Source organism: Rhyacophila brunnea, unplaced genomic scaffold, assembly GCF_057557595.1.
Source record: "Rhyacophila brunnea isolate RB1 unplaced genomic scaffold, BYU_Rbru_1.0 scaffold_18, whole genome shotgun sequence".
Taxonomy (NCBI): domain Eukaryota; kingdom Metazoa; phylum Arthropoda; class Insecta; order Trichoptera; family Rhyacophilidae; genus Rhyacophila; species Rhyacophila brunnea.
This window is the reverse complement of record NW_028232837.1, coordinates 14,250,637-14,276,919: the sequence shown is the minus strand read 5'-3', so window position 1 is coordinate 14,276,919 and position 26,283 is coordinate 14,250,637. Positions and strand designations below refer to the sequence as shown.

The window sequence follows — 26,283 nt, the reverse complement described above, 5'->3', positions numbered from 1 at the left end:
GATATCAATATCTGAGAGCCAGTAGTGTAGCTTATGTCCAAAAATAATGCTTTCAGATTTTCAAGTCCTCGATATTAATGGAATTATGGCTACATGTCTTTGAAAATTTCCAGCTTCTGTCATACTGATACATAATAATTATACTTACTGAAAATGTGAATCGATCCAAAAATACATTGTAATTTTGGTATAAAATTTGTAATGGGCAATTACTTGCTTACTATCAAAAATGGATATGAGTCATACTGGCTTTGAATTACAGATAATGTTATTATCATCATTCGTTGATGTACAAAGAGTTCCACTAACTTGAATAACTACAGGTTTGACCGGAGTTAATGATACCATGTGGAAAACAAGTCTATACCCACCTATGGATTAATTATACTTTGCTCTTATGTTCTACCATGGTAGAACATTTATCTTTAGTTCACTTTTGGCATACAATAAAATATTAAAGTCCGTGTATAACGTGGGTATAATTATCTATGTATGTATCTTTGTTTCGTGGAGTTAGTAGAACATCTCTGTATACCTACATAATGATTGATTTTTCTGATAAATCCTATATAATAAATACGTAGTCAGAATTGTTATTTTGTAATGAAATGTATAAATAAAATATAATAAATTGTAAACTATAATATCTCAGTTGTCACAGGCAACTGTACGAAAAAAAAACGGGCTAAGTTTACAATTAATTATTATATAGCTAGTTTCTCCAGGAAACTACCTATTCGAATGAAACATTATAATTTCAGGTTTAAAAAAAAAACAATTTAATTTTTTGTTTTTAATTTCGTGAATTTATTATTTTTGAAATTGCTGTGCAAAATTTTTCTAATGTGTTACATAATATTGCCGTTGACTGTACGTTAGTGCAAAATTATTTTCAGTTATACGTGACCATACCAATAGTTAAGATTTATATAATTATTACGATTAATCATATTAAAGTTTTGTGGTATACTTTACAATAAAATTATTGTTTTTAATGCGTGAATAATTTTCAATATTACAAAATTGTGAACGTACTTATTATAACTATTTATTTATTTACTAATATTTATTTTGACTATCTACATTTACATAAAATAGAGAACATGTTCTCTACTTTTGCTTATTATATACTATTGTTTTAATGCAAAAATTACGTGTTCGAAAAAGCACTACAGTTTTCTTTTTACCGTTTATGGTCTTGTTTTATTCTATCAGTAAAAGTGTGTTCAATTATTATTGCTAAGCTTAATACAAATTATATTTAATGCAGACTTGTTCAACAATAGTCATTTGATAATATTATGAATAAATCTGGAGAATTAAATGCTTTCAAATATGCATTATTTTAATTAATATAAATCTATCGACCACAAAACTTTTGTCTCTACGTTATAATGAAATAATTATTCGATTTAAATATTTTTACAAGTATTTTATAAAGTGGGGATACTGGGGTTTAACGCTATATTCATATAATACAGATATATACAATATTTTTTACATGTAAATGCAATTATCTTTTTTGTTTTAAACATGTTCATAGCATAAGTGCCAACACCTAATCTCGACATTTCTTAGCCTTATTTGCTAATTTGAACTGAGGCACTAACAAGGGCGTAGCTCAGCAGTGACGTAGTGTGGATAAAACAGTGTTCCAGCATTATGTTTAAACTATATATTTTTTAAATATACTAAGGTGTATTAATGATCTTGTTGAAATACATCTTTCGAAACACAATAATTAAAAAAAATATTTGTAAGTACTGACCGAGCTTAAGCCCGGTACAATAAGTAGGTATCAATCACGTCAAAACAGTTTTCTAACAACCATGCGTCTGAGGTATTTTTAAAATTCCGATTATCGACGACCCCTTTTTATAATTTGGAATCAAAACTACCAAAGTTAGTTTCTCGACTGGGTCTGGATTTATGTAAATATTAGATTTAACGTTCCCCCACTCGTAATAATTATGTTTTTGATTAAACTGTTAGGTTATATTACGAGCAGTAAACGGTTTTCAAAAGTTTTCCATTTAAAGCTTCCGTTCAAAGTACGGACAGATTCTTCTGAGACTGTGGCTTTCTGGCTCTGTCACTATGGAGCGGTGTTTGCGTCATTTGAAAGTAACGATACTGGACACCTAAATGAGTCGCCTGCACTGCCGGAAGAATCAGCCATTCTACCAAAAAGTGTCAAAGAAATATGAAACAATGTTGACTTTTGCTTTAATTATGACACCCAATAGGGATTTTTTTTTTGTTTAAAATTAAAATTGATATTAAAAATGTTTTTATACAGATTTTGAACTGTTTACGGATAGATGTATGTTGGTATGGACCATGCAATGTATTAAAGCACACCTACTTCACTGCTTAGCAATCCCTTTAATCTCTAAATCAAGTCACTTTATAAAATTGTTCATATAAAGAGGCTTTCCCCTGGAAAACCACTGTAATCTTCAACTCAAATGCTGTAGTACTCTGGGGCGAAATCATTCGCCAAGTTACTCAAGAAGTGGAAATCTGAAGAACTATTACTGTTGTCTCCAGCGACAGAAGTTGGTTGAACTTGGGTAGCCTCGTAAAACTGATGGAAAGAACTATAGTTATCACTAGAATCAGTTTGGACACTCGTTGGAGGCGTCATGACACTTGTCACATGGTTCGGTGGAAGATTGGAAGGTGGAAAAGTCTCAGCAGGAGTATTATTATAAACGTTAGCGTTGTTAGGAACAGGCTCCGGATGATGACTTGGAGTATGATTGTAAGGATTTCCTTCGTAATATCCATGCTTGGTGGAATAGTCAATGTTCTGATTGTTTTTATGCTGCACGGTTTCGGCATTGTAATAAGGCGCTGTAATAGCTGGTGTCTCTGGTTGAATTGCCCCTCCAGCAGCCATGGCGTGGGTCATGTCTCCGGGATAATGATAACCGAAATGATTATTTGGGTGGTAAGGTCCATGGTCAGCGGAATAAGCTTGCGTTTGGCTGTAGTTGGCCAAACCATGATGATAAGATCCTTGATCGTGATGGTTTTTGTAGTTATTATAAGCAAAGTTTTGCTGATGATATGCCTGATTAACGGCACTTGGATAACTGTGGCGAGTATTACCTCTTGACATTCCTCTGGGTAAAGTCTCGTGAGTTCTACTGTGAGCTGGAATTCTTGGGAAGTTATGAGTATCCATCGCTGGTACTCCAGGCTGTGCGCCGTGATAAATATCATGATTGTAGTTCTGATGCATCTGTTGGTACTGAGGAGTCGACGCTTGCTTGCTACCGTTTCTACTGACAGCAGCCACGTCGCTTCTGTAGTCCGGATGAGAACCGGAATAATGATTTAGATTGTTAAGATGAGATCCTCTTATAATATAAGGCGGTATTGCGTTAGGGATATTTTGAACAGTCACTGAAGACGCAGCATTGGTGGCGGCTGCTGGAGGAGATGGTCTAGGATACAAGGCTCCAGGCGGAGCACCCAAAGGACTTGGATGCATAGTAGATGGAGTTCCAGGAGTAGAAGATGGTGTCAAGCTCATAGAAGACAATCCTTTACCAGGTGCCATATTGTCCTGAATACTTGTCGCAGCGATTGAATTATGAAGGTCTTTAGTCGACTGCGGCGAAGTTTTGCATATGCCGATACTCTCCAAGCTTGGCGAGCTTCTTCTGTTTTCTGTCTTGACCTTTTTTGTAGTTGGTAAACGAGGACTGGCTAAATGAAGGCCACTAGATTCGTTAGACCTCGAATCTTCTTCTGCGCCTAACTTATCAAAAGAGCCAGAACTTGCGACGCTGGATGCTCCGTTACTATTAGTATTAAAGTTTGTGTTATTATTATTGGTAGCACTTGGTGTGTTATTATTATTGCCTCGAGTTGCATTCAGGTCTGGCATTTCTTCTCCGTGTCCCAGGAGTCCCACCGGTGGCATTTCGCATCCTTGGCAGCTCTTTTTGCTGCTTGGGCCATCCTCGTCCAAGAACTTGTCGGATGACATCTTAGAGCTTTTCCCTCCTTCCGAAGTGGTCGAGTCTTTGTCATCTCCGTCGTCGCCTTTAGTCAGAGTTTGACGCTTATGCTTCATGCGTCTGTTCTGGAACCACACTTTCACCTGAAAATTAAGACAACATAATGTTAATTCAACATTCACAAAATCAAATATCGCTAGCGATACATTTATTCTACACGAGTGAGCAGGTTATAGATATTTCACATTTTCACGTATTGATTGGGTATTGCTTTTAATTTTTATCTTGTGTATACTGTTGGAAACCCAGTTTAACAAAAAAAGTTCGCTTCCAGATTCAATTCCATTATACACATCGAGTAAGGTCGGTTCCATCAAATCAAAAATAGGAACAACCCCGGTGTTTAGTTTCAGTTTTTTAAAAAGTCAATAATATGCATAGTGTGGGAGGGGAGGGCTAGTCACTTTTATTGATACCACAATGAGTTTAGTTCTAATTTCAAACAATGGACGATTTATGTTGGTATTTTTTAATTACAAGTAGATACGAGTATAATAATTATTATATTATGAATTATCAAAGTTTGAATATTTTATTTGAAGTTAACCGTGAAGGCTTTTAAATAATATTTAAAAAAAACTTTGCAAAATATTAAGTATAATGGAGTAGATATATTATAGTGTCTATAATATTTGAACTCAAAGCGTTTCAATTCCAGCACCAGTTCTAAAATAATCATTATTATCAAGATTCGCTATTAATTCCATTTCCTGCTCTGAGTGGAATCCAGGGAAATGATATTTCTAACGTTCTACCTGTCCTCACATCTCATAACATGCAAGTGGCGTGCTTAGTGACGTAGAGGTCTGACCCACTGGCTGATTTTGAACCCCCTACGATAGACAATAATTAGCAATCGAATTTTAATTTATCAAATAAATCCATGTGTTTGAATGATTTATTATTTATATTTTGTATCTTTATACAAACATGAGTTAGTTATATTTACTTAAATTTATTCGTGAAAACAGCATTCTCCAGAAAAAAATCACGCCCACGGAATCTATTATCAAAGTAGTAATTTATGCAACATTTTGCTGTTTCTTAGCAACGTATGATCTACCTACTCCCACAGGACGACACTAATTTTAACATTGTTTGTTTTGCGAAATCTAAATAAATATTATAACAAAAATATACCTACATTTATAAGAATTACGTATATTTTAAAGATTTTGTTATAATTTAATAATTCTGTGACTGGTTTGGAGTTTAAAAATTTTCTGACTAATCGGTTGTGTAAAAGAAAATTGTTAAAATAAAATATAAATGGAATGATTAGTTAACAACCAATCATAATATAATCACCTATCACGGCAAAGTTAAGGCTCAGTCACATGCAACTGCAGTTGCAGCACGTTGACACAAAATTGGATTTTTTTATCCAATTTTATTAATGATTCTAATCGGATGCATTTGGAAACAAGTAAGACCTGCATCGCCGTGCGTCTGAGTTCTCCTTATAGTGATTCGTGATCAATTTTCGCATCACAAAAAGATTAAAATGAGAGATTCTTGGTGTATGATTTACAAAAAAAATAACATAATGCAGTCCATTACCTGTCTTTCTGTGAGGTCCAATGACGCTGCGATCTCTATTCTCCTGGGTCTGCAGAGGTATTTGTTGAAGTGGAACTCCTTCTCCAGCTCTAGAAGTTGAGTGTTGGTGTAAGCGGTGCGAAGTCGCCGGGGAAGCCCGTTTTCTGCGGCAAATAACAATTCTGTTTTTAATTAATCGTGAAGGGAAGTGCACCAATAATATACATAGGTAAATATTTTATGAATACAAAATAGTGGGACCCTAACAGATAAATATGCATTTAAGTCAGCCGCAACATTTTTAACTCATTAAACGGAGACAATATAATATTATAAGTATCATAAGTTGAAATCGCCATTTTTAATGTTTCTATTTTATTATAAATACATATTATTATCTATTATATCTACAGCTCCGCAGATTTATTGAATTATATAATGTACCTACCTAAATTCGTCGATATATTTTTTAAGGGGGATGACATCAAAAATTGTGATTTCATAGAGACATCTATAATCCGAATTACGAAGCATATACGAAAAATTATAATGGAATCTCATTCCAATTGTATTCCAATTCAAATGAACCTTCGAGGCATCTTAACTAGATGTACCCGTATTATAAATTGATGAAAAAAATGTAAAAACCGGTGTTACAATACAGTTGTTATTAATTTAAACACTGGTTTTATACATTTATGTAACATATTGCACTAAATATAGTGACAGAATTAAGAAACGCAAGTGACAGCTGTCAAATTAACTAAACAAATTATATTATAATTCATTCAAATTATTGATTTATTTTTTCATGCATACGAATAAACGAAATATAATACTATATTTTCTTGAATATAATTTACTATTTTGACAAACGCCATATTATTATTTTTCCGTTTCATAAAGGTATCGGGGCCACTTAGTTGCTTACTACGAGTACGATGTAATTTCGGATCTTGGTCCTACGTATTTTAATAATTCGATTGGTTTTTATAAATTCCAGTAAAATCGCTGTATTTATATTTTATACACCAGCAGGGCTATTCTAAATAGTTAACACGGTTTCCGTTATTTTTATTGCTCCAAAATAACACGAATATCACTCGGAAAAAATCCATAAACAAGGCGATTATCTACAACAATTTTATTGTTAGCATAATTAACACGCCTTTCTTGATTCTAATGGGATACATTTGAAATCAAGTAAGACGTTTTAACTGTGTTACTCAACGACATATTTGACAGCTTGCGGTTAACGCGGTCGTAGGCGGCTAATTAACTGCCTGAATTCGATATTATCTTAATATCATGTATCACTTTTTAGTTGGAGTTAAGTGATATGCTAGTTAGAATAACCCTGCTGATGAAGAAATAGAGAATTCAGTTAGTATTTGTCCCAACAGATTAATACCTACATATTGTGTAATATAATATGTCAATGGCTTTTTATAGTAACAATCTTATTTTGGCATCTACTTAGTCTAACCTTTAAATGCGCTTCAAGCTATTTTATTAAGACGAAACCCGACGTCGGTTGACCCGAACTTTTTAACGTCTCCAATAAGTAAAGTATTCCAACATGTCGCTGTCATTTGGCATTCGACATTTAAATTTAGATTGGCAGCCTTCTACAAGTGACTATTCCCAAGTTTTCCAACTTCAATAATAATAGGAATATGAAATCGCACGGGCGGGGAATATTACCCCCCGCTTCAAATAATATTTGGACTGCCAATCTTATTTGGCGCAGTTTCAACTGTCACAAGAGTCACACCAACATCTTGACGCAGAGTAGAACTAGTAAATATACAAATAATAACCAAAACAAATTAATTTTATTCATTGATTCAATCCACATTGATTATATCATTCATCCAAGTTTATTATACTTAACCTACCTAACCTAACATTCAACCCATGATATTTACCTACAATATACTCGTAACTATACGCAATAACTAAGCGCCGCAGGCGAGATTTAATAAACAATTAAGTCGGTTACTAATCAAAAAACACGTATGGGAAATTTTGGTTAAAATTAGTTATTATAATAGGGTTATAATTTAGAATATCTTCTTAAGTGTCCTATATCTATGTTATATACGTTTGCAAGATTTGTTCCGTGACAAAGTTATTACTAATTTTAGCAAGGTGATTCGTGAAAAAATTTATAAGATGAAATTTAAAAAAAACTTCAGATTGATTTTCATAACGTCGTACAGTTACGTCTTTTTGGCGTAGCAAACTGGAAGTAGTTCAACATTTTTTTTCAATTTGACCCAACTGACTTTGACAACATTACAATTGTAAGTAAATGCAGCGTAGATACGATCCTTTCAACTCTTATTAATCAAAATAATGTTTTGCATCAAACAATTCTTTGGTAGGTAAAGTTTTTTTTATAAGCTAGCTATTTTGGGTTATTATATTACTCACAGCGTCACTTTTAATTTGTTTAACAACTATTTTGAAGTGGCCATTTAATTATACATAGAATCCTTACATTGTTTCAAACAAAAATAATGTTAATGCAGTCAGGATCCATGGTTCTATGTACAGGATAGAAACGAACCAAAGAGGGCACCGTGACGGTCGACGTTATGGTACGACGCACAGGATGTGAAAGAATTCTAGAGTCTCATTGAAAAAAAACAACTAATTTTGTTATTTGTATTTCATGTGTGAGTCTTAAAACCCACAAAGTAATACATTCACAGTTCAATAATCTTTGTCCAATTTCAAAGAAGCAAGATCTTGAATTAAAAAAAATTATAAGATTTTCACTTGAATAGAAAAACTATGCATCGAAAAGTGGGCTTGAATAATTTTTAAAGTCTCACTTTTCGTCAGAGGAAAATATTAAAAAAAAAATAGTTTATAAAAAAACGTTTCGCATTGAGATTTAGCACAGATACCCCAGTATACATTACGCCCCTGATGGCCGAGCGGTTACCATGTCAGTTTATAATATCGTTGGTCCTGGATTCGTGTCCCGGGTGTGGCTTAATTCCCGTGCTGTTTTTAAATGTATTTTTGGACACAGAGTATGGACCTAATAGGCTGAGTAAGTGGCTATCGTGATCTTCATAGGATCGAACACGGTATATGAAAATACATTACATAATTGACGAACTGTTTTTAAATATAGATATAGGTACCTACCTATTGAGTTACATGATATTATAAAATCAATGAAAACATAATAAAATGTGTAGATTTAAGAAGTGCATTTTTATGAAAATGAAACTTATCTCTTAAGTAGATTGTTACATTTTTCCATAATACAATGATAAAAATACCCACCTTCAGATTTTTTTGAAGATTTCGAATAAATTCCCGAGTTCAGCCCTGCGAAGTAGGTACATAACGATTAGATACAAGAGTGACAAAGTACTATCACCAACCTGACGTCGCGCCAGGTGAAATTTAATATCGGCGCACCCCCCCCCCCATCCACTCTCCGATCAAAAATCCACCCCGTCTTACCCCCTCGTGTCACTTCGCTGCCTCTTACTTCAAAACTTATACCTACTCAACGATACTACCCCTAAATTTAACGAGGGCCCTCGGATGTGCTTTTGCGAAGGTATAGTGCGTAGTTACTACGTAGGTACCAAGGTACTGGAATGATACAACCTCATTAAGTAGTGATGTCCGAGCTCTATATTGTAGTAGTATTTTAGAGCCGGTTGTTAATAATGATGTTAAAAGTACCTATGAATCAGGTACAAACTAATATAGCTACCTATATGATAATATGTCCATATGCAATATGTCACACATTGCTATCAAGTTCGCAGGATTTAATAAAAACGCGTCGCTACTTCCGATGAAAGAGTAATTTTTTTTCTTAAATATGGCCACACTTGTGTATTTGTCTGTAGGTACCTATACCTATTTACACATGTTTTCGCAGTTGGTACACATGACGAACCAGTCAATCATCCAGAGACTGAAGATAAATGAACGGCTATCAACAATATGTCTGAGAAGAATTCTGCAGTTTTTTGGGCATATTATCAGGCGCGGACCGGACAACCTAAAGAGACAGTTTTGGGTGACCTCCAGGGAAGGCGAAGCAGAGGAAGAGCGTCTGCACGCTGGAGCGACCAAGTGAAAGAGCTGACTGGGGGCACCATCCATTCTGCCCTGAGAGAAGCGGAAGATCGAGAAGGATGGAAAGTCTTGGTCGCTCAAAGGATGGCGGAATTCAAATATGGTCACGATCCTCAGCCATGAGTGCACGACTAAGAATAAGAGAAAGATTGCAATGATGGTTGTAAACAGTTTTATATACCTAATTTTTATTAATTTGCATAATATATATCTTCATCATCAGCTGGGATCGATCCATTGCTGGTTGAAGGCCTCTACTCTTCTCGGTCCCTAGTTCTTCGGTGCCATGTAGGTAGATGTACTGAACTTTATGAGTCTGTCTATCCAGCGGGCTTTGGGGCGTTCCTGTGGTCGTTTAGTGCCCCTTTGGTACCACTGTATCACCGCATTTTTCCAGCGGTTGTCCACTCGCCGAGTACGTGTATTGTATTATGTACATAATAATATAATTATGTCTCGAGTTTCAATATAATATTATTTATATGATCGCATACGCTTGTAGAATGTTCACGCGCTAACTAAACGATTTGGGTGGTGACACAAACCGAAGAAAATAATCGATTGGTCGTGTTATTGGTATGGAGATTATTGGAACTAATAATAATATTATCTATTTATCTTAGTTATTATTGGATAACATCTACTTTATTGATGATTAGACAGTATAGTTAACAGCAAGTTCACGTAAAAAAACCACAGAATATAATATTAATTTTTAACTATGTAATTTAGTTTCTAGTTACAAAAATAAACGGATATCTAAATGCTTATATCGTATATCGTTTAAATATTATCTTTAAATTAATAAAAACAAACATTGTATTAAATTATATTTAGTTTCGTTATCCCTGGCATTGGGTGTTGCCATTCCGCGGGCAGGCCGCAGTTTTGATTGACATGCACGTCTGTCCAATGGCGGGTTCGCAGCCCCCGTCGGGCTCCTGTCAATCAAACAACCCCAAAATTCCACCCCGTCAAACCAGCCCCCTCACCACCGCCCTTCGATGCAATGTAACCCATACTTAACCATGATAGAAAAAAAAACTCAGAATATATACACTACGGTAAGAATGATTTTTAAAAGTGTTGATTTCATATGCTATAGCTATATCATGTTTCTTGCTCTAACTAAGATAAAATACTTGTTTTAGAAGGTACTGCATAATTTAATATAAGTACCATATTACCTATCTATCTAATAGATAATATTTTTAAAACATTCAAATCGCATCTCTACATGAAATAAGTTTTCTATCTCGAGCACTAATAATTCAAATCTGTATTAAAATAAGGGATACTTGTTTGTGATAGTATAATAATAGAATATATTATGAACAATAATAATTTGATACTTACGAGCACCTTCTGTTGAAGCATTGAGAATTTTATTAGTATCTATTAAGTATTAAGTATTAGGTATATACGATATGATTGTATTTCTAATTTACTTACCTACCTATTTTCTTATGTCTTTCCTTTGTATTTAGACTTGAATTTGATATCAATACTATACGGCCATCGGTTTCTGATAAACCGCTTACAGTTAGCTATTCCGCACGCTGAACATCAAAAAAAATCCTAGAACCTTTACTTTTTAGGTATATTTATAGTCGGCAGCGAAGTATTTTTAAATGCAAAAATATTTGTATGTACAAAATTAATACGAAAACGGGTGCCAAAGAAAATATTGAATTTAAATAAATAAAATAATCGTATTTTTTTGCAATTTGTCTAATATTGTATCTGTGCCAACGACTCCTTACACATGTGACATCAAAACTGCAATTTTAGTGTTAAAATATTTACTGGGAAATGTTAAAAAATAAAAATCGCATAGAAATCGAAATATTGAAATATGAGAGAGGTTTATCCAAGAGCGGTCTTGTGTTTAAAAATAAATTGCTTTTATTTTTTTTAAATTATAAATTAAAAATAGATTCAACATATTCTGGCAATGGAACTTGCAAAAGTTTCAAAACAGTCAAAATATGTACTCTATCCGACTCTATTGGATTTGGCCCTATCGATTTGATAATTTTCGATGTATAGTCTGAACTGAAACATATTTCAACATTCTTAAATATTTAGGTACCAGGAATCTCTAGGGGCTGATAGGTTTGGACACCTCCTCGATAACATTTCGACAATAATGTAATAAACTGCAACAAAGTGTTACAAATACTTACAATAAATGTTGCAGATTTTTTTTACAGTTTGATTGATTGTTTTAAATTCAGGTAATGAAAAAAATGCATCTTTTCAATATTATGTTCATAATATGTACTTTCTGGAAAACAGCCGATGATTAGGATCAGGTAACACAGAATTAATGGGAACTGAAATACCTAACAGGTGTGGAGTAACAGGCAACCGATCACGAGTGTTGAAAAATATGGGATAAACTTAAATACGTGTCAAGAATACGTCATTCTAAGCTTGTCCTTGGTTCTGGCAACTGCTCTCGGTTTATGCACTGACGCTCATTCAATATTAGCGTATTTGAAGATTGCAACACACATTAATGCACGTCTATAATGTGTGGCTCATTTTCGTACGAAACTCACACATTCAAAACCCTGCTTCAACATATTATAGTGTATTTGGGGTATAGCCTATCTGAATTCTATTTATCTGTTCTGTGATTAGGATACTGAACAATCATACAGAAACGACACCTCGTGAGTGATATTTGGTTCAAAATACGTTTTTTTGCATTATTGAATATATATTGGTAGGTATTCTCAAAATACCTCCTAAAACGTTTGAAATATTGAAAAGCATGTAAGTAATCCTCATACTACATACTTACATAAATTCACTGATGACAAAAACATTGATTTGTAATATCAAATATCAAACACACAGTATGCAGACGAGTTTTTTGCCTCTACTGTAAAGTTGTTATTACTTCACTAAGTATTCACAAGTTGTCATTTTTTAACCATGGATACGTAGTATTATTTCTAAAAATATAACACTGCACTCATTCACCTAGGTTTCCATTTCGAGTACCTACTGATATTGACAATAGGTATTTGTGTAAATATAACATCACAATTCACCATTAAACTCGCAGTATTATGACAAATTGTATAATTCATGAACAATAATAATTCTCTTGGTTGTCTGTTGTACTCACAATGTCTCATCATCAATATCCAAAATGTCAGATCAGTCGTCATGATAGGCAATTGAGTGGCCGTTCATAGTTCGGAGGAAATCCGCGTCTGTCAGCATCGCCGGCAAAAAACACTTTATTTGAAATGTTTTATCGTGGTACAGAGCCATTCTAGTTTCTGGTGGCGCTGAGTGAGTAAACTTGTCAGCCAAAAAGAATAAGAAGAAATAATTGTATCGTTCGTTTCGAATCGGTCACAGACGCGTCAACTGTCTGTTGAGAGATGAACATGTCTTTTCTGACTCGGATATGTAAATAATGATTGATGTGTTCCCGGCGAAAAATATTCAGATACCAGAAAGGCGCACGTGTAGATCTAGGGATTTTTAGCGTATTTTTTATTATTATTTTTCTAAAATATTTCCTCAGAATTTTACATTTTCATTTGGAATCTAGATTCTAGACACTATCCAGAATTTTACGTATTTTAACCGACATTTAGAACTTACCTTTTTTCCTAGATGCAGTGCCGGGTTTAAGGACTCGGAGGCCCTAGGCACATACTGGTTTTGAGGCCTCCCACGACATCCAATAAAATTAAAATCATAATTTGCAGCTACCAACGTATCTTGTAAACATAGCAATACATTTTCCCTATCCAATTTATTATTGAAAACGACAATGTTGACACAAGATAATATTAATGGAGATATCCTAGGTTCGAATCCTGGGTCTAGCAAACACACATATTATTTTTCAATTTGCGTTTGAGTCAGAGTATGGACCTTATAGGTTGGGCAAGTGGTTAAAACACCCATTTCTCGTAAAAACAAATCTGTTAATACAAACCTCCATTCTGTGGAGACCCATATGATCTTATTAGGATAGGACATGGTCCAATCTAATCAAAATATTTTTTTTGTGCGTACAAGTACCTACCTACATATATGTTTGAGTGGTTATCTTATAGGCCCCTTTGATGTTAGTAGCAAGGATTTTGTTATGCTTCTGGGTAATATTTTATAATCAATTTGTGAGAAATATACATAGTTTTAAAATTTTGGTATTATTTAATAATTTTATGACTGGTTTTAACTGTTTAGAGGCCCCCCATTTAAAATATTTTTACGAATCCATTACGCTATTTGCTTTAAAAAAATCGCTAGGTACATACTGCCGAGATGCATTTAGATTCTCCATTTACTTAGGCTGCCCGCCGACGACGAACCACAAACCAAAACCAAAAACAAGGTATAGGTAAATCATTCTACAGTGGCACCATAGGCGATTCGCGCGTGTATTGAATTGCTTGCGAAAATGTCTGTTTCAATGCTAGCAAACAATACCACTACAACTGCAAATTTCATTTGCCGTACCCATGGTGCCACTGTAAAACGATTTACCATTAGCTATGCGTACTCGCTGACTGGCCTCTACATTTTCTATAGCAGTAGGGCTACATTATAGCGAAGAAGGAAACACGCACACTCTAGTGCACGTTAACCAAGGTCTTGGAAAGTTGCCCCTGAGACACTTTTGGCACAACTTTGAAGAGCGCCCAACGTTCCTTACACCACTGTATACGCACGCATAACGGGTGTAGGTGGTGGAGTGAAAAGAAAGGTAGGACCGATAGGCGAGCTGGGGTTATCCGCTGCGTCTGTGGTTGATCGTCGGCGGGCAGCTTAATTTACCAGCAACTTTGACTGTACCCTTGATAAAGCTCGCAATTTGCGAGACATTTGTTGTAAAACTATATTTGTGTAGTGGTGAACACCAAATGACAAACACAAATCTAAATTACTTTCATATATTTAGGATCCGTCTATGATATATAAGGTTTTCTTTGACGTTATGAGTAGTTTACTTATGTACATATATAAATAATGACACGTTTTAGTAAGGTGACTTTCTGTCTCAGTTAATATTAATAATATTACCTATACAGAGAAATTTAATTTAGTACCTAGTAGGTGTGGCGTTTTGCCCACCTGGGTCAAAAAGTGACATCAAACGCACGATGTGTTTTTATTTAATTTTTTTATTTTAAAGTTCTCATGTTGTTTTCCTTAGATGATATTATTGTCAAGGCGGACAGAGTTGAAGCTCGCACCAGAAGGTAATTAGTGCCGCGGTGGTTGTTTTTGTGACCGCCTAAAACCGTGTGGGAAGAACTCGTCACCGAAATAGTTCGAGCGCCGAAAATTTGGTTTTATTTTCAAAACCCTTTCCGTAACGCTACAATGAATATAGGTACATTGTATATTACAGGCAAGGTAGATATACCTTCTTCAAAATGAGAACAAGAATTTTTATGAGCTATTTTATTTACCTAGTACCTAATGTTTCCGTATAATTCACGATCATAAAGGTTAAACAGTAAAACGGTGAAACAGTACGTTAATTTTGAATGCAATTATTCTAAGCGTTGCAATCCAGAACGGTTGGAATTCAGAATTAAAAATCCGATACTTGATACCGTTTGACTTACTTACAACTCTAGAACTGGAAAATGAATTAAAATGTCGTATAAATATTTGAATAAAAAATGTATAAGTATAGGTTCCCATACTTATGTACAAACATATATGTATATTCTTTTATATTCTTTATTTTCTTATATTTAACACTACAACGGGCCACGAGGTACAATGGCAGTAGTGTAATTAGTAATGGAAGAGAAACAATCACAAGTACCCAGGCTTTGAGAAAATCATATAAATGTAATTATCGTTATCTCACCAAGGTCGAACTCGGGCCCCCCGGATGAAAGACCCGCGCCTTACGCAGTAGACTACGAGGGCCTACGATATATTTGCAGACTTACACGTAATAATAGACACTGCGGTATATATACATATATGAAAATATCAATATCAAAGTGTACCTACATGGAACAAGTCAAAGACATAAACGTTAATATGCATTAGTTATACTTAGGTACACATTTATTACTATGAATGTATGTATAATTATTTTTTCAAAAATCATAGAATATCGATTTAATTTGATTATATATAACCAGACACCAGCAAGCATGTTAGCGGAAGGGGAGAATAAAAATGTTATAATATTTATTGCAATTTAGGTTTTTTAAAGTTGATTTTTAAAACATATTCAGTTTACGAATGAATGAAATTTGTATGAATCAAAGATGTTGAAAAAACTTTTTTTATCTATAAAGATGCAGCTCAAATGTGTTGTATCGAAGCAAAAAAAGGACCACTGCTCCACTGATTAAGTTAGCTACAAGTATCTTCGCATTGCAGGTTCATTTGCAGATAACTTCACACTACCGACAATTTGCAAGGCGTATAAAAGACGATCCATCACAATGTATAGATAAGCAGCCAATAATGCTACACTTCGACATTATTATTTAGTTGAAAAATCATGTGAAATTTGTGTAAAACCATTTACAACTGCACTAGAGTAAGTAGGTAATTACTATGAACATAAATAGTCACCAATTCGTATGTAAGAAAATCGGAATAGTAACTGAGCGTATTTTTGGAGGTTATTAATTAAAATAACTGTTAAACCAAAATAACGTAAAAGACTTCTACTATGTATAGTCCAAATTACCTATTTGGTATGAATATACTCAGATGTCTATTGGCAGGATTGTTTACAAGTTTTATTTGTTCTTCAGATATCATTATAAGTGTCCAATTGTATTGATATTAATCCACTATTACGACTAAAGTTTATTTAGTTTTTGTTTTTATAGCGCATATGTATGTATATGCAATTTATTTTCAGTGCATATCTCACAAGGAATGCAAGAATGCACCGTTTGCCAAATTATTTATACGTAAAACGTTTATTCTACAACGCCAGACGCAGTGTGAAGTGTAAAATATGGAAAGACATGCATTCAAAACATTATAATGGTAACCTAAACTGCATACTGCACGCGGAAATCATTTCGCTCGGGCGTTTTCTGATTTATATTTTGAAAATACGGAGCTAAGTTTGCTCGAATAGGGAGGAAAATTAAACACAGGGGTGAAAATTGTGGATAATGCTACGAACTTAAATAGAAAAAATGTGTATTAGATTTACATTCTTTGATTGCGCTCAGTAGAAAAAAAACTTTTTTAGTATTGTGAAGATGTTGTAAAAAACATCTTACGATATAAATAAACTTTTATATAATATTATAAATGTATACCTGAATTAAAGCTTTACCATCAGTCAGAAGCCTCCATCTATCAATTGCAGGATGAAGGCCTTTCTAAGTTGATTCAATTACTCTTTTTTCTGTGCTCTTGAAACTCCGTCGATCTAGCGATCGGTTCTGATTCGTCCGTGGGTTTTATTTATTTTATTGGTATTACAAATCTTTACAAAATATTATCATGGAATTGTAGGAATACGAAACAGGTATAAAGTGTGTTATGAATTTAAACCACAGAATACACAAATAATGAGGAGTGGGTTGCCTTCTAGATAGTCCTGCGTGTGCAGAAATATGGGATATACTTAAATACGTAATGTAATTTTCAATAGTTACGTTACGTCTATATCATAATAATAATAATATATGCATTACAATTTGTCACGTAAATGAAACGCGCATTAAATATTGGTAATATTTGAGGACATTTCGGAGAATTGGGTTTTATGACTTGTCCGTCGTTAAGAAAATCTTGCTTCAAATCAAATTTTTGGTCTATGGCAACTAGTTTCTAAATCCATTCTGTGATGGTACTCAATTGACAATAAAGAACAATTGGGCCGACGAGTTTACCAAGCTTAGCAGCGAAGATCTAGGGACCAAGAAGACTGCAAGGAGGCAAATGAGGCCTTTATTCAATAGTGGATCAACCCAGGCTGATGGTGATACAAAGTAGTTAAAAATAAAGCATTTTATAGGAGTGTGAGTGGAAAGACAGACGTCAGCCCCAGTATCAATTAAATACCGCAGAACCAAGGTCCTATCTATCACTATGAGGCGGCTTGATGAAATGGCTCCTTCGTACATCGTTACTGTTGATGGGCCCGGTGGTTTCCCGACCTGAATGACCTCGAGTCTCTGCATCTCTTCGCACCTGCTTCATATGTTTCGTGGAACCAACAAATCTCTCTTGTCCCTATCGGTATTCGGTCGCAGCTGGGAGAACGCTGGTATCGGCTGGGCGCCTAATATCCAGGTGTGCGGTAATCATTTGAGGGATTATGGTCATCCTGGTCGCATAAGAGCCACATTTTCTCCATCATCCGTTCCAATCTGTCCGACAGGTCTGCCTGCAATCTCTAGCTCGCGGTGCTCCGCCTGTTGCCGCATGGCTGATGACTTCATGTACATGGTCGACTAAGGTAGCCATCTTCTCGATGGGTTCCCTGTCGCTGGTTGTCAGGAACGATTGTACGTTTGCCGGGAGTTTTTTCAGCCACAAACTCCGTATGAACCGACATTCCTGATTCTCGCTTGCAACAGTCTGCATCCGACGTAAAATTTCGGATGGTTTTTGGTCACCCACCTCCATCTGCGTGATCTTCCGTAACTGGAACTGCTCGGATTCGGTGAAAATGTTCGATCAACCTCTTTCGCAGCAATGTTGCTAGCCATCTCGTAAGTTCACTCGTTGTATTGTGCCAGCACTGGATAAAATTTGGTAGTCTCATCCGTGACACGCGTGAACCAATTTTTCGCATTATTGGGCAAAAAAGGTAGATTTTTTAGTGACACCACGCCCACTTCTGGCATGGTAGGATTGGCCATTTTATTTTTCTGTTGCTAACCGTACCTATGTCGTTCGGTAATGTTTAGTATTCTGTAGGTACACTGCGTTCTGTAGTCTGTCTTAATACACTACTCACGTTGCAGTCACCACTTTAGAATAATAGTTTAATGTTTTATTTATCAAATATATATTACAACAGCGATAATGTGTAAAATATTTGACGCATAATGCCTTTTTTCTTCGTGTTATTAATCTATTGTTTTTGGTTGCCATGGTTTCCTGCTCACCCAATTTTCCGCCTTTCGCCGTTGTGTTGCTATCTCTGCTGCTACAGTAATAATAATATGTAATTAAAATATTACTAGAAAAAACTACCAGATAGCAGTGGCACTTATCTTGGATATGGCTTAGTTCTGTTACAGGATTTATAATTGGGAAATTCGATTGATCCACTCTCGAAATATCTTCAATTTGAACCTAGCATATTGATATTATCAGAGATACCTATAACATTTTCATTTCTTTTCCGACTCAACAACTCAAGAATTAATTATTGTAATGACGTTTAATACTTTCTATATAAGTATTTGATATGCTGGTAGGTACTGCATTATAAGGTGAAACTATTATGAAAGTATTCTATCATTTTTCCCATGTACTTACCGAATAAAATAAAATATGCATTTGTTTGTGTATATTTTTTAAATTTAGAATTTGCGTTTATGTGTATGATTTCTCTCACCTTATCCATTTAAATACGTCATCTTCTAGGGGCGGCAGGTTATGTGAAAGTATGGTGAAGCAGGCATGTTCCTATAAAAGTATGGTGACGCAGGCTGGTAATCAAGTTGCGGCAAAACTTCCACGTATATGGGTACTGACTAATGACGGTCAAAATGCCAAAGTAAATCTTCTGTGATGCCCAGCATTTTTTTTTATCGCGTCGCTATTTCTCGTAAGTTATCGGGTATTGTTGGCCTGCTTCATTCAGTTGTATGAGAAAGCCGATTGCTTGCCCCACTTTTTATTTAATACATCTATGGTCTTCTCCCTATCTCGCTCTCCTACACATTTACATATGTTATTTTTCATACGTTACAGACAGATATATAATTTAATTATAATTATAATATCATTATTACGTGTCTGAAAACTTTACTGCTAGCCAAAAAGTCCAGTTTCTTTACTGCCTGTTAAAAATTCACCCCCGTTTACGTAGGGGTAGGCAGGCGATAATGGAAACGTTAGTACAAACGCTATACAATTCATTTATCAAAGATAATTAAGTGCGGAGAGTTAGCAGAATTAATGTAGATTAGTTTCTAGAGTGGTTACACCCAGCGGGGTTCTCGGACATGTCCAGGACATGGCCGGAGCGCATACTTACCCCTCGCGCCCCTTTCGCAAGAGGGCGCTGGACATTCGACGACCCTCCCAGAAAACACTACTCATGTCATGCAGTTATAATATATGTACGGTACAGCTGCATTGGAAAGTTAACATTGAAAATCGTTTTATTTCAGTTAAGCCTTGAAACTCATTCACATGCATTAACTCATTTAGTGCCAACACCGCGACTGGCGCGTTTGGAGTCATTGGCCATAAGATATAACCAATGTGTTATTTAAATGTGGTAATTAAAAGGTTAGCAGTGATTGTGTAGTGTTACTTTTAATTCCGCTACTGTTATACTGTTAGCGACCATCTTAATTTAAATTTACAAACAATTTCAGCCAATCAATATAAATATAAACAAAAATTTGAAATTGCATTTCATTTGAATATTATTAGGAAATTTTGGTGCAATTCATGATTGCGTCGATAGCTTAACAGCGATTGTAATGGTGTAGTAAAATCTATTCGGTACATATATTTTTTTTCTAAAATCTATTTATCTGAGGTGTTCAAAATGATATTATATTGAAAACAGTTTTACAGTATACATTCTAAATATACGTGTTAATATATTGTGCGTCCTTCATGCACATAATTCGCACATGTCGTTGATTCACACGTTACGCCCTCTTCCCCATTATTAAACCCCATGGGAATCGAACCCGAATCCCATAATGCGGCGGGGTCAAATCTCCGATGGCCGTTTTATGAGTGCTTTGGTTTAAATACGGCTCAGGTCATAACCAAAATGGTGGTGACATTAAACTAGTGATAATATCTATTCTTAGAACTATATTTAATGATACACCCATCGTGAAACGGATGTCAAGGCGTCCATCTTCAGATTCTGGTGGTCGCCGGTTTAAATCCCACCGGGTGGTTATAAATTCCCTATAGGTTGCTATCCCAAATATCCGTCATATAGGTACATTAGACTAGTTACACCACCAAAAAATAGTTGTTACTTTGACATGTACCTACCTAATAACTTTTGGAATACTGAATATTAAATTATAAAAAATCTAACCAATACAATATAAAACTAATTTTCGACAAAATATACCTGACATTTCTTTAGCATAGTAACTCGACTTAACGAGTTTTGTACAAAATGTGTATATTTAGACTATTTAAAGTAAGTCAAAACATTGAAATAGTAGCTAACAGCCAAAGTTATAAGATATTCTCACCATGTGAGAGTTCAAATGATCCATTACATGGTGTTAATAAAAAGGGACTGGACCGCCCCCAATGTTTGGTTTAGTCTTTGATGAAACCCCTTGCCTATTGTCGAATCATCATAAAAGTCACCGTAATATTATTTAAAATACAATTCAACTGCAATTTCATCTTTACCGCTGAGAATTTAACATATTTATCATAATATCATGAGGAAAATACCAGGTGGCAGTGCCACCTGTCAACATTATTTTTAACACTTTCACATTGATTTATCCACTGCCGAAATCTCTTCAATCTAAATTGAACATAATTGGTATAGAAACTGGCAATTTCAGAAATACATCATTTTCAAAATTGTGTTGCCTAGCCGACAACATTATTCTTTATACTTTTCGTCAATCTGTCACAAATTAATTGTAATGACGTTTAATACTTTTTATATACGAGTACCTACTCGATATGATAGTACTGCACTATATAAGCATCTGTCAAATTATTATAAAAGTATCCTAAGATTATTTTTTTTCTCACTATCCGAATAAAATAAACGATTCCTTTATTTTGTGTGTTAAGTAGTTTCCTTTAAAATTTAGAATTTGTGTTTATATGTACCTATATTTTCTCTTTTAATACGTCTTCTCCCTAAATCGCTCTCTTCTACACATGTTTTATCTGATGCGTTACAGACAGACAGATAGTCAAATAGATAAACCAAGACAAATATATAATGCAATTTCCTTGTTTTCCCATGTATTATCTATTTACATAGATAATTAAAATTAAACCTGACATGTCATCATAATAATTCTTTTGACAATCTGACCGTGTAAAAAACTGCCGGAATTCGCAGATGAAATCATAGATGCGCGCTTAGTATTAAGACCGGAAGTCGCGATTACAGGCGGGAAAATGTGCAAAGTTATTGCCAGAGCCTCAGTGAGGGGTTTCCCGTTGAGGGGTCGAGTGTCCGGAGGTTAGCGGACCTAGGTCATTCTAGTGCTGTCCTCCTATCCGATCGCACAGACTTTGCGAACCGGTAGATTTGAATATTATAATTTTTCAGATAGCCAAAACCAATGACATTATTATGGACGAATCATCTGGAAAAGCAAATGACACTCACTTTATTGTCGGGTCTGCCGAATGGCATAATCTGTTCTAACGCCATTACAATAAAGGTGATATTGCTATAAATTCCTGATGCTTTTTGTTGGGTCCGCCGAATGGTTCGGTTCGAACGGGCTCGCTCAAATGAACATTGACATTAGAAACACTGCTCTAACGCCATTACAATAAAGGGCATATTGCTATAAATTCCCGATGCGTGATATCGCAAAATGGAAATTGCGTGACGTCTACCTATACATGCGAATTTACTTGCTAGCTACTGTATTGAGTGCGTCGTCTATTAATAATGTCATTGGCCAAAACACATTCATCTTATTCTCCGTGTTCTAAAAATTGTAGTCATAAAATTGATGGTATCACAGTTAACCGTGAGATGTTGTCTTGGAAACCGATGGCCGTACAGCATTGAGATCAAATTCGTGTCTATCAAACACTTATAAATACGTAAATAAACCACCGGAATACAAAAGAAATACAGATGAAAATATGTAGGTAAGTGAATTAGATCATATCGTATATATTTATATAGAATTTCGAATGATTCAAAAGTAGGTTAGCAAGTACCTAAGTTCACGTAAGTATCCAGTCATACCTATCAAATATCTGATAATAATGCTAGTATTTAATAACTAAAAAGTTCCTTATTAAGTGGGGTTTTCATTGTATTTAATAATAACGAATTTTATTGTATATTATATCCACGATGGCCGCACTGCTTAAGCGAATACACATATTGTTTATCAATTATTTGTGTTTGAGTCAGAGAATGGACCTAATAAGTTGAGAAAGTGGCTGGCACCCATTTCTCGTAAAAAACAAACGTCCACTCTGTGGAGACCTATATTAGGATCGGACATGGTCGGAAAAAAAATTTGACAGATAGGGGGTTCGTCATTCAATTGTTAATAAGTATTATTTATGGAAATACACAATTTTGAAAATACACTTCTGAACAAATAAATATTATAACCAATAGAAAAAATCTTTTTGAGACATACGGCAGGAATCGAACCTGCATCTCTTGGGTTTACGCCCCGTGCGCATTGTCCACTATGATACAAGGTGACATACTAATTACGACAAATTTTAACTTACCTGCTTAATAAAAGAAATAGTTAATTAAAAATATATGGAAATATTTAAATTCACTTTATTCAGCATAAGTAAATAAATACGATTAAAATATTTGTTTTTCTGTTAAGCTAGGTAAATATATTTGATTTATTTTGAACAGTGGATTTTTCCTCTCTAATCTTTTTCTCTTTCTAATCTCAATAATTAATTTTTGTCTTTTTTTTAATAGGTTAGTATAAATCTGTATTATTATAATATACTTTTTACTAGTTGATAATGTCTTTCTGAAAAGGAAGAAACCGGTCGAGAATAGTGTTAAAAAAAGTGAAACTCGTACTAAATATTATGTTTTATTTAATGATAAATAATAAATACAATGCATTTTCATCATATATATTGGAAAATTACCTATTGGCTACAATGCTCCACGAAAAACGCATCATTTTTTTTAAATTTCGAAGCTACAAAGGCATATATTTTCGGTACATCAGCTCACGGTGAAGCTCTGTTACAGCGAAATGTAATATCTTTGTTCAATTTATGTAAGTATAATATGTAACAATTTTAGCGAGCCGGTTATTAGTAAGTTATTTCCGTGGTCACCACACGGTCATTCGCGCATAATGTGGCGAGAGGACGATAGCCCGGGGTGACCGTTTGCACATACATTATTGTTTCCTTGTCCGACAGTGGTAGGTGCTGTGTTCTCTTTTCGCCACATGGCTAAGGGTGCCAGGGGTGGGTAAATCTTACGCTGGTGCAGACGTGAAATATTCATGAATTGGGAAAATCAATGTGGCGAAGAAGGCTGTTATAGTTCAGAAAACTGGGGTGAAAAAACTATTCTTCACAATATATTATTATGTTAATATACATTTAAATGGGTATTATAATGTATCTACTAGTGTATTTACGAACATTTGATATTTCCAACACTATTTTTTATACTTGCTTCTTTACTTAGTAGGTAACAAAGTATTCACGTTCATTTTACATCGTTTTTATTAGCTCGTATTCTTGTTTGTCCAGTACAAATTTTGCAATCGATTTTTAACTTTCCGATTAGCTAGACATTTGAAACGTTTAGAATATATCAGAACACGAAGCCAATGCATTCTTTTAATACTTTTAGCAATCTTTACGCAGAATTGAATTCATTTTCAGTTAATTCTGTTTTGTATGGAAAGTTATTTCAAAAAAATCCGTAAAAAGTAAAAGACTGCTAAGGGGGTGGTCCTAGCAACCAAATTATTAATATATACGTGCGTTACTATGGAAATCAAAATGAAATGTCAAAATGACATTTCAGTATTCTATATTTGTTTGTTTGTTTTTTTATTTACTTCATATCAAGTACAAGTTTGAGCATATTGAGCATAATAATTCAACAGAAAATTTAAAAAAAAATTGTATAAAAAGTTCTTTTTATCTTGTAATTATTTATTGTATTATTTTGTTATATAAACAATGCCTGAAGTTGCCGAAACGCGAAACCCAGGTGTAGAATTAATATAATGTCTTTCCAGAAAGAATTTGATAATCCCTACCATTAATATGACTATTTTATTCATAATTCTTTTAACCGTTGTTTCTTGGTAGAAACACACGCCAATTAAAATAAATAAAAACACAGTACTACATAATATTATTAGATTGTTGTTGAATATTTCTAGTTACGATATCTCTTCCATATTCATAATAGGTAGGTATACCAACGTAGTATTACCAAGGTTGGTTTTGACTTACGATATTATCAATTATTGGCCATATTGAACCAATACCAATAATTTATTGATAATGTCGTGATTAGGGATTCCAATCCCGGGATCCCGAATCCCGGGATCCCGGGATCCCGAGCTATTTTCGATACCTATGTATCCCGGGATTGATAAACATAATCCCGGGATTTCGGGATTGATTTTTTTTATCAATTTTTATGGAAAATAAAATAAAAGCGAAAATGAAACAAAAAAAATACTTGTAATAAAAAATAGCTACATTAGAAATAAACTGAGTTTGAATGAAGTTTCATTTATACCCATGTGTAGGTAGCCGATTCATTTTATTTTTTCACATGAATTATTAAAAATGAAAAAGATTGGAAAAAAACAATGCTTCGCACTTTTAACAAAGTAATTCTACCATGATATCATACGTTTTACGGCAGTTTCATATTTGGCTGACTAATTAGATTTTGCAGGTTGGTCGGACATGGTCGAAAAATTAGATTTATGATGCGGAAAGGCCATAAGTACGCCATGATTATTTGCTTTACTATTTTAAATCTCGCTAATCCATTCATTATGTCTTTACTATCAGAAACAGCATTCTCATATTAAATTCACATTATTATTTATATTACAATATTATTTACTCCATTAAACTTGTGTATTTCCAAGATTGAACGTATACAATATTAACAATAAATGTCTTAAATAGTATAAATTATACTAGATTTATTTTTGACCGATTTTATCAATGTTATTTGTAAATATAAACATTTTATATTAACAATGGAAAAAATGCCAATCCCGGGACCAGTCCCGGGATCCCGGGATTGTCAAATTGTAATCCCGAAATCCCGGGATCAGAATTTTGGCTCGGGATTGGATTCCCTAGTCGTGATGCAATAATTGTATTATTATTTCTTTTGACAATGTGTATTTTAACAAATGTTAAAATAACTGCAAACACGACATTTTAAGTTATTTGAATATCATTTTATGTAGTTTTATTGTTGTATACGTACCAATATTCTTTTTAAAGTTTTTAATCGAATAATTTCAGCATGTTTTATTGTGGATGTAGATGGTATTTTAAAATTTTGTGTTTTGGGTTTAGACGTAAAAGATTTTGTAAATGGCTATTATCTATTTATCGTCAAAAATAATAACAAACTTAAATCAGATAATGTGAAGATTCACATCGGAATGTATGGCAATTAAAAGAGTCTTGTTAAAACCCAATCGATTTTTATCTACATAATTAAGTATGATATTTTATAAAAGAA

The 26,283-nt window shown here is 34.2% G+C and overlaps 1 protein-coding gene across 1 annotated transcript in view; it reads right to left on the bottom strand.

Moving 5' to 3' along the window:
* Positions 1-2,464: 2,464 nt before the first annotated feature.
* pb (homeobox proposcipedia) overlaps positions 2,465-26,283 on the bottom strand; it is a 192,932-nt gene continuing 169,113 nt past the window's right edge. Inside the window, exons 2-3 of the mRNA XM_085945626.1 lie at positions 5,592-5,734; positions 2,465-4,114 (exon numbers count right to left, since the gene is read on the bottom strand). Coding sequence (XP_085801752.1) covers positions 2,465-4,114; positions 5,592-5,734 — 1,793 coding nt within the window. The remainder of the gene's footprint in view (positions 4,115-5,591; positions 5,735-26,283) is intronic.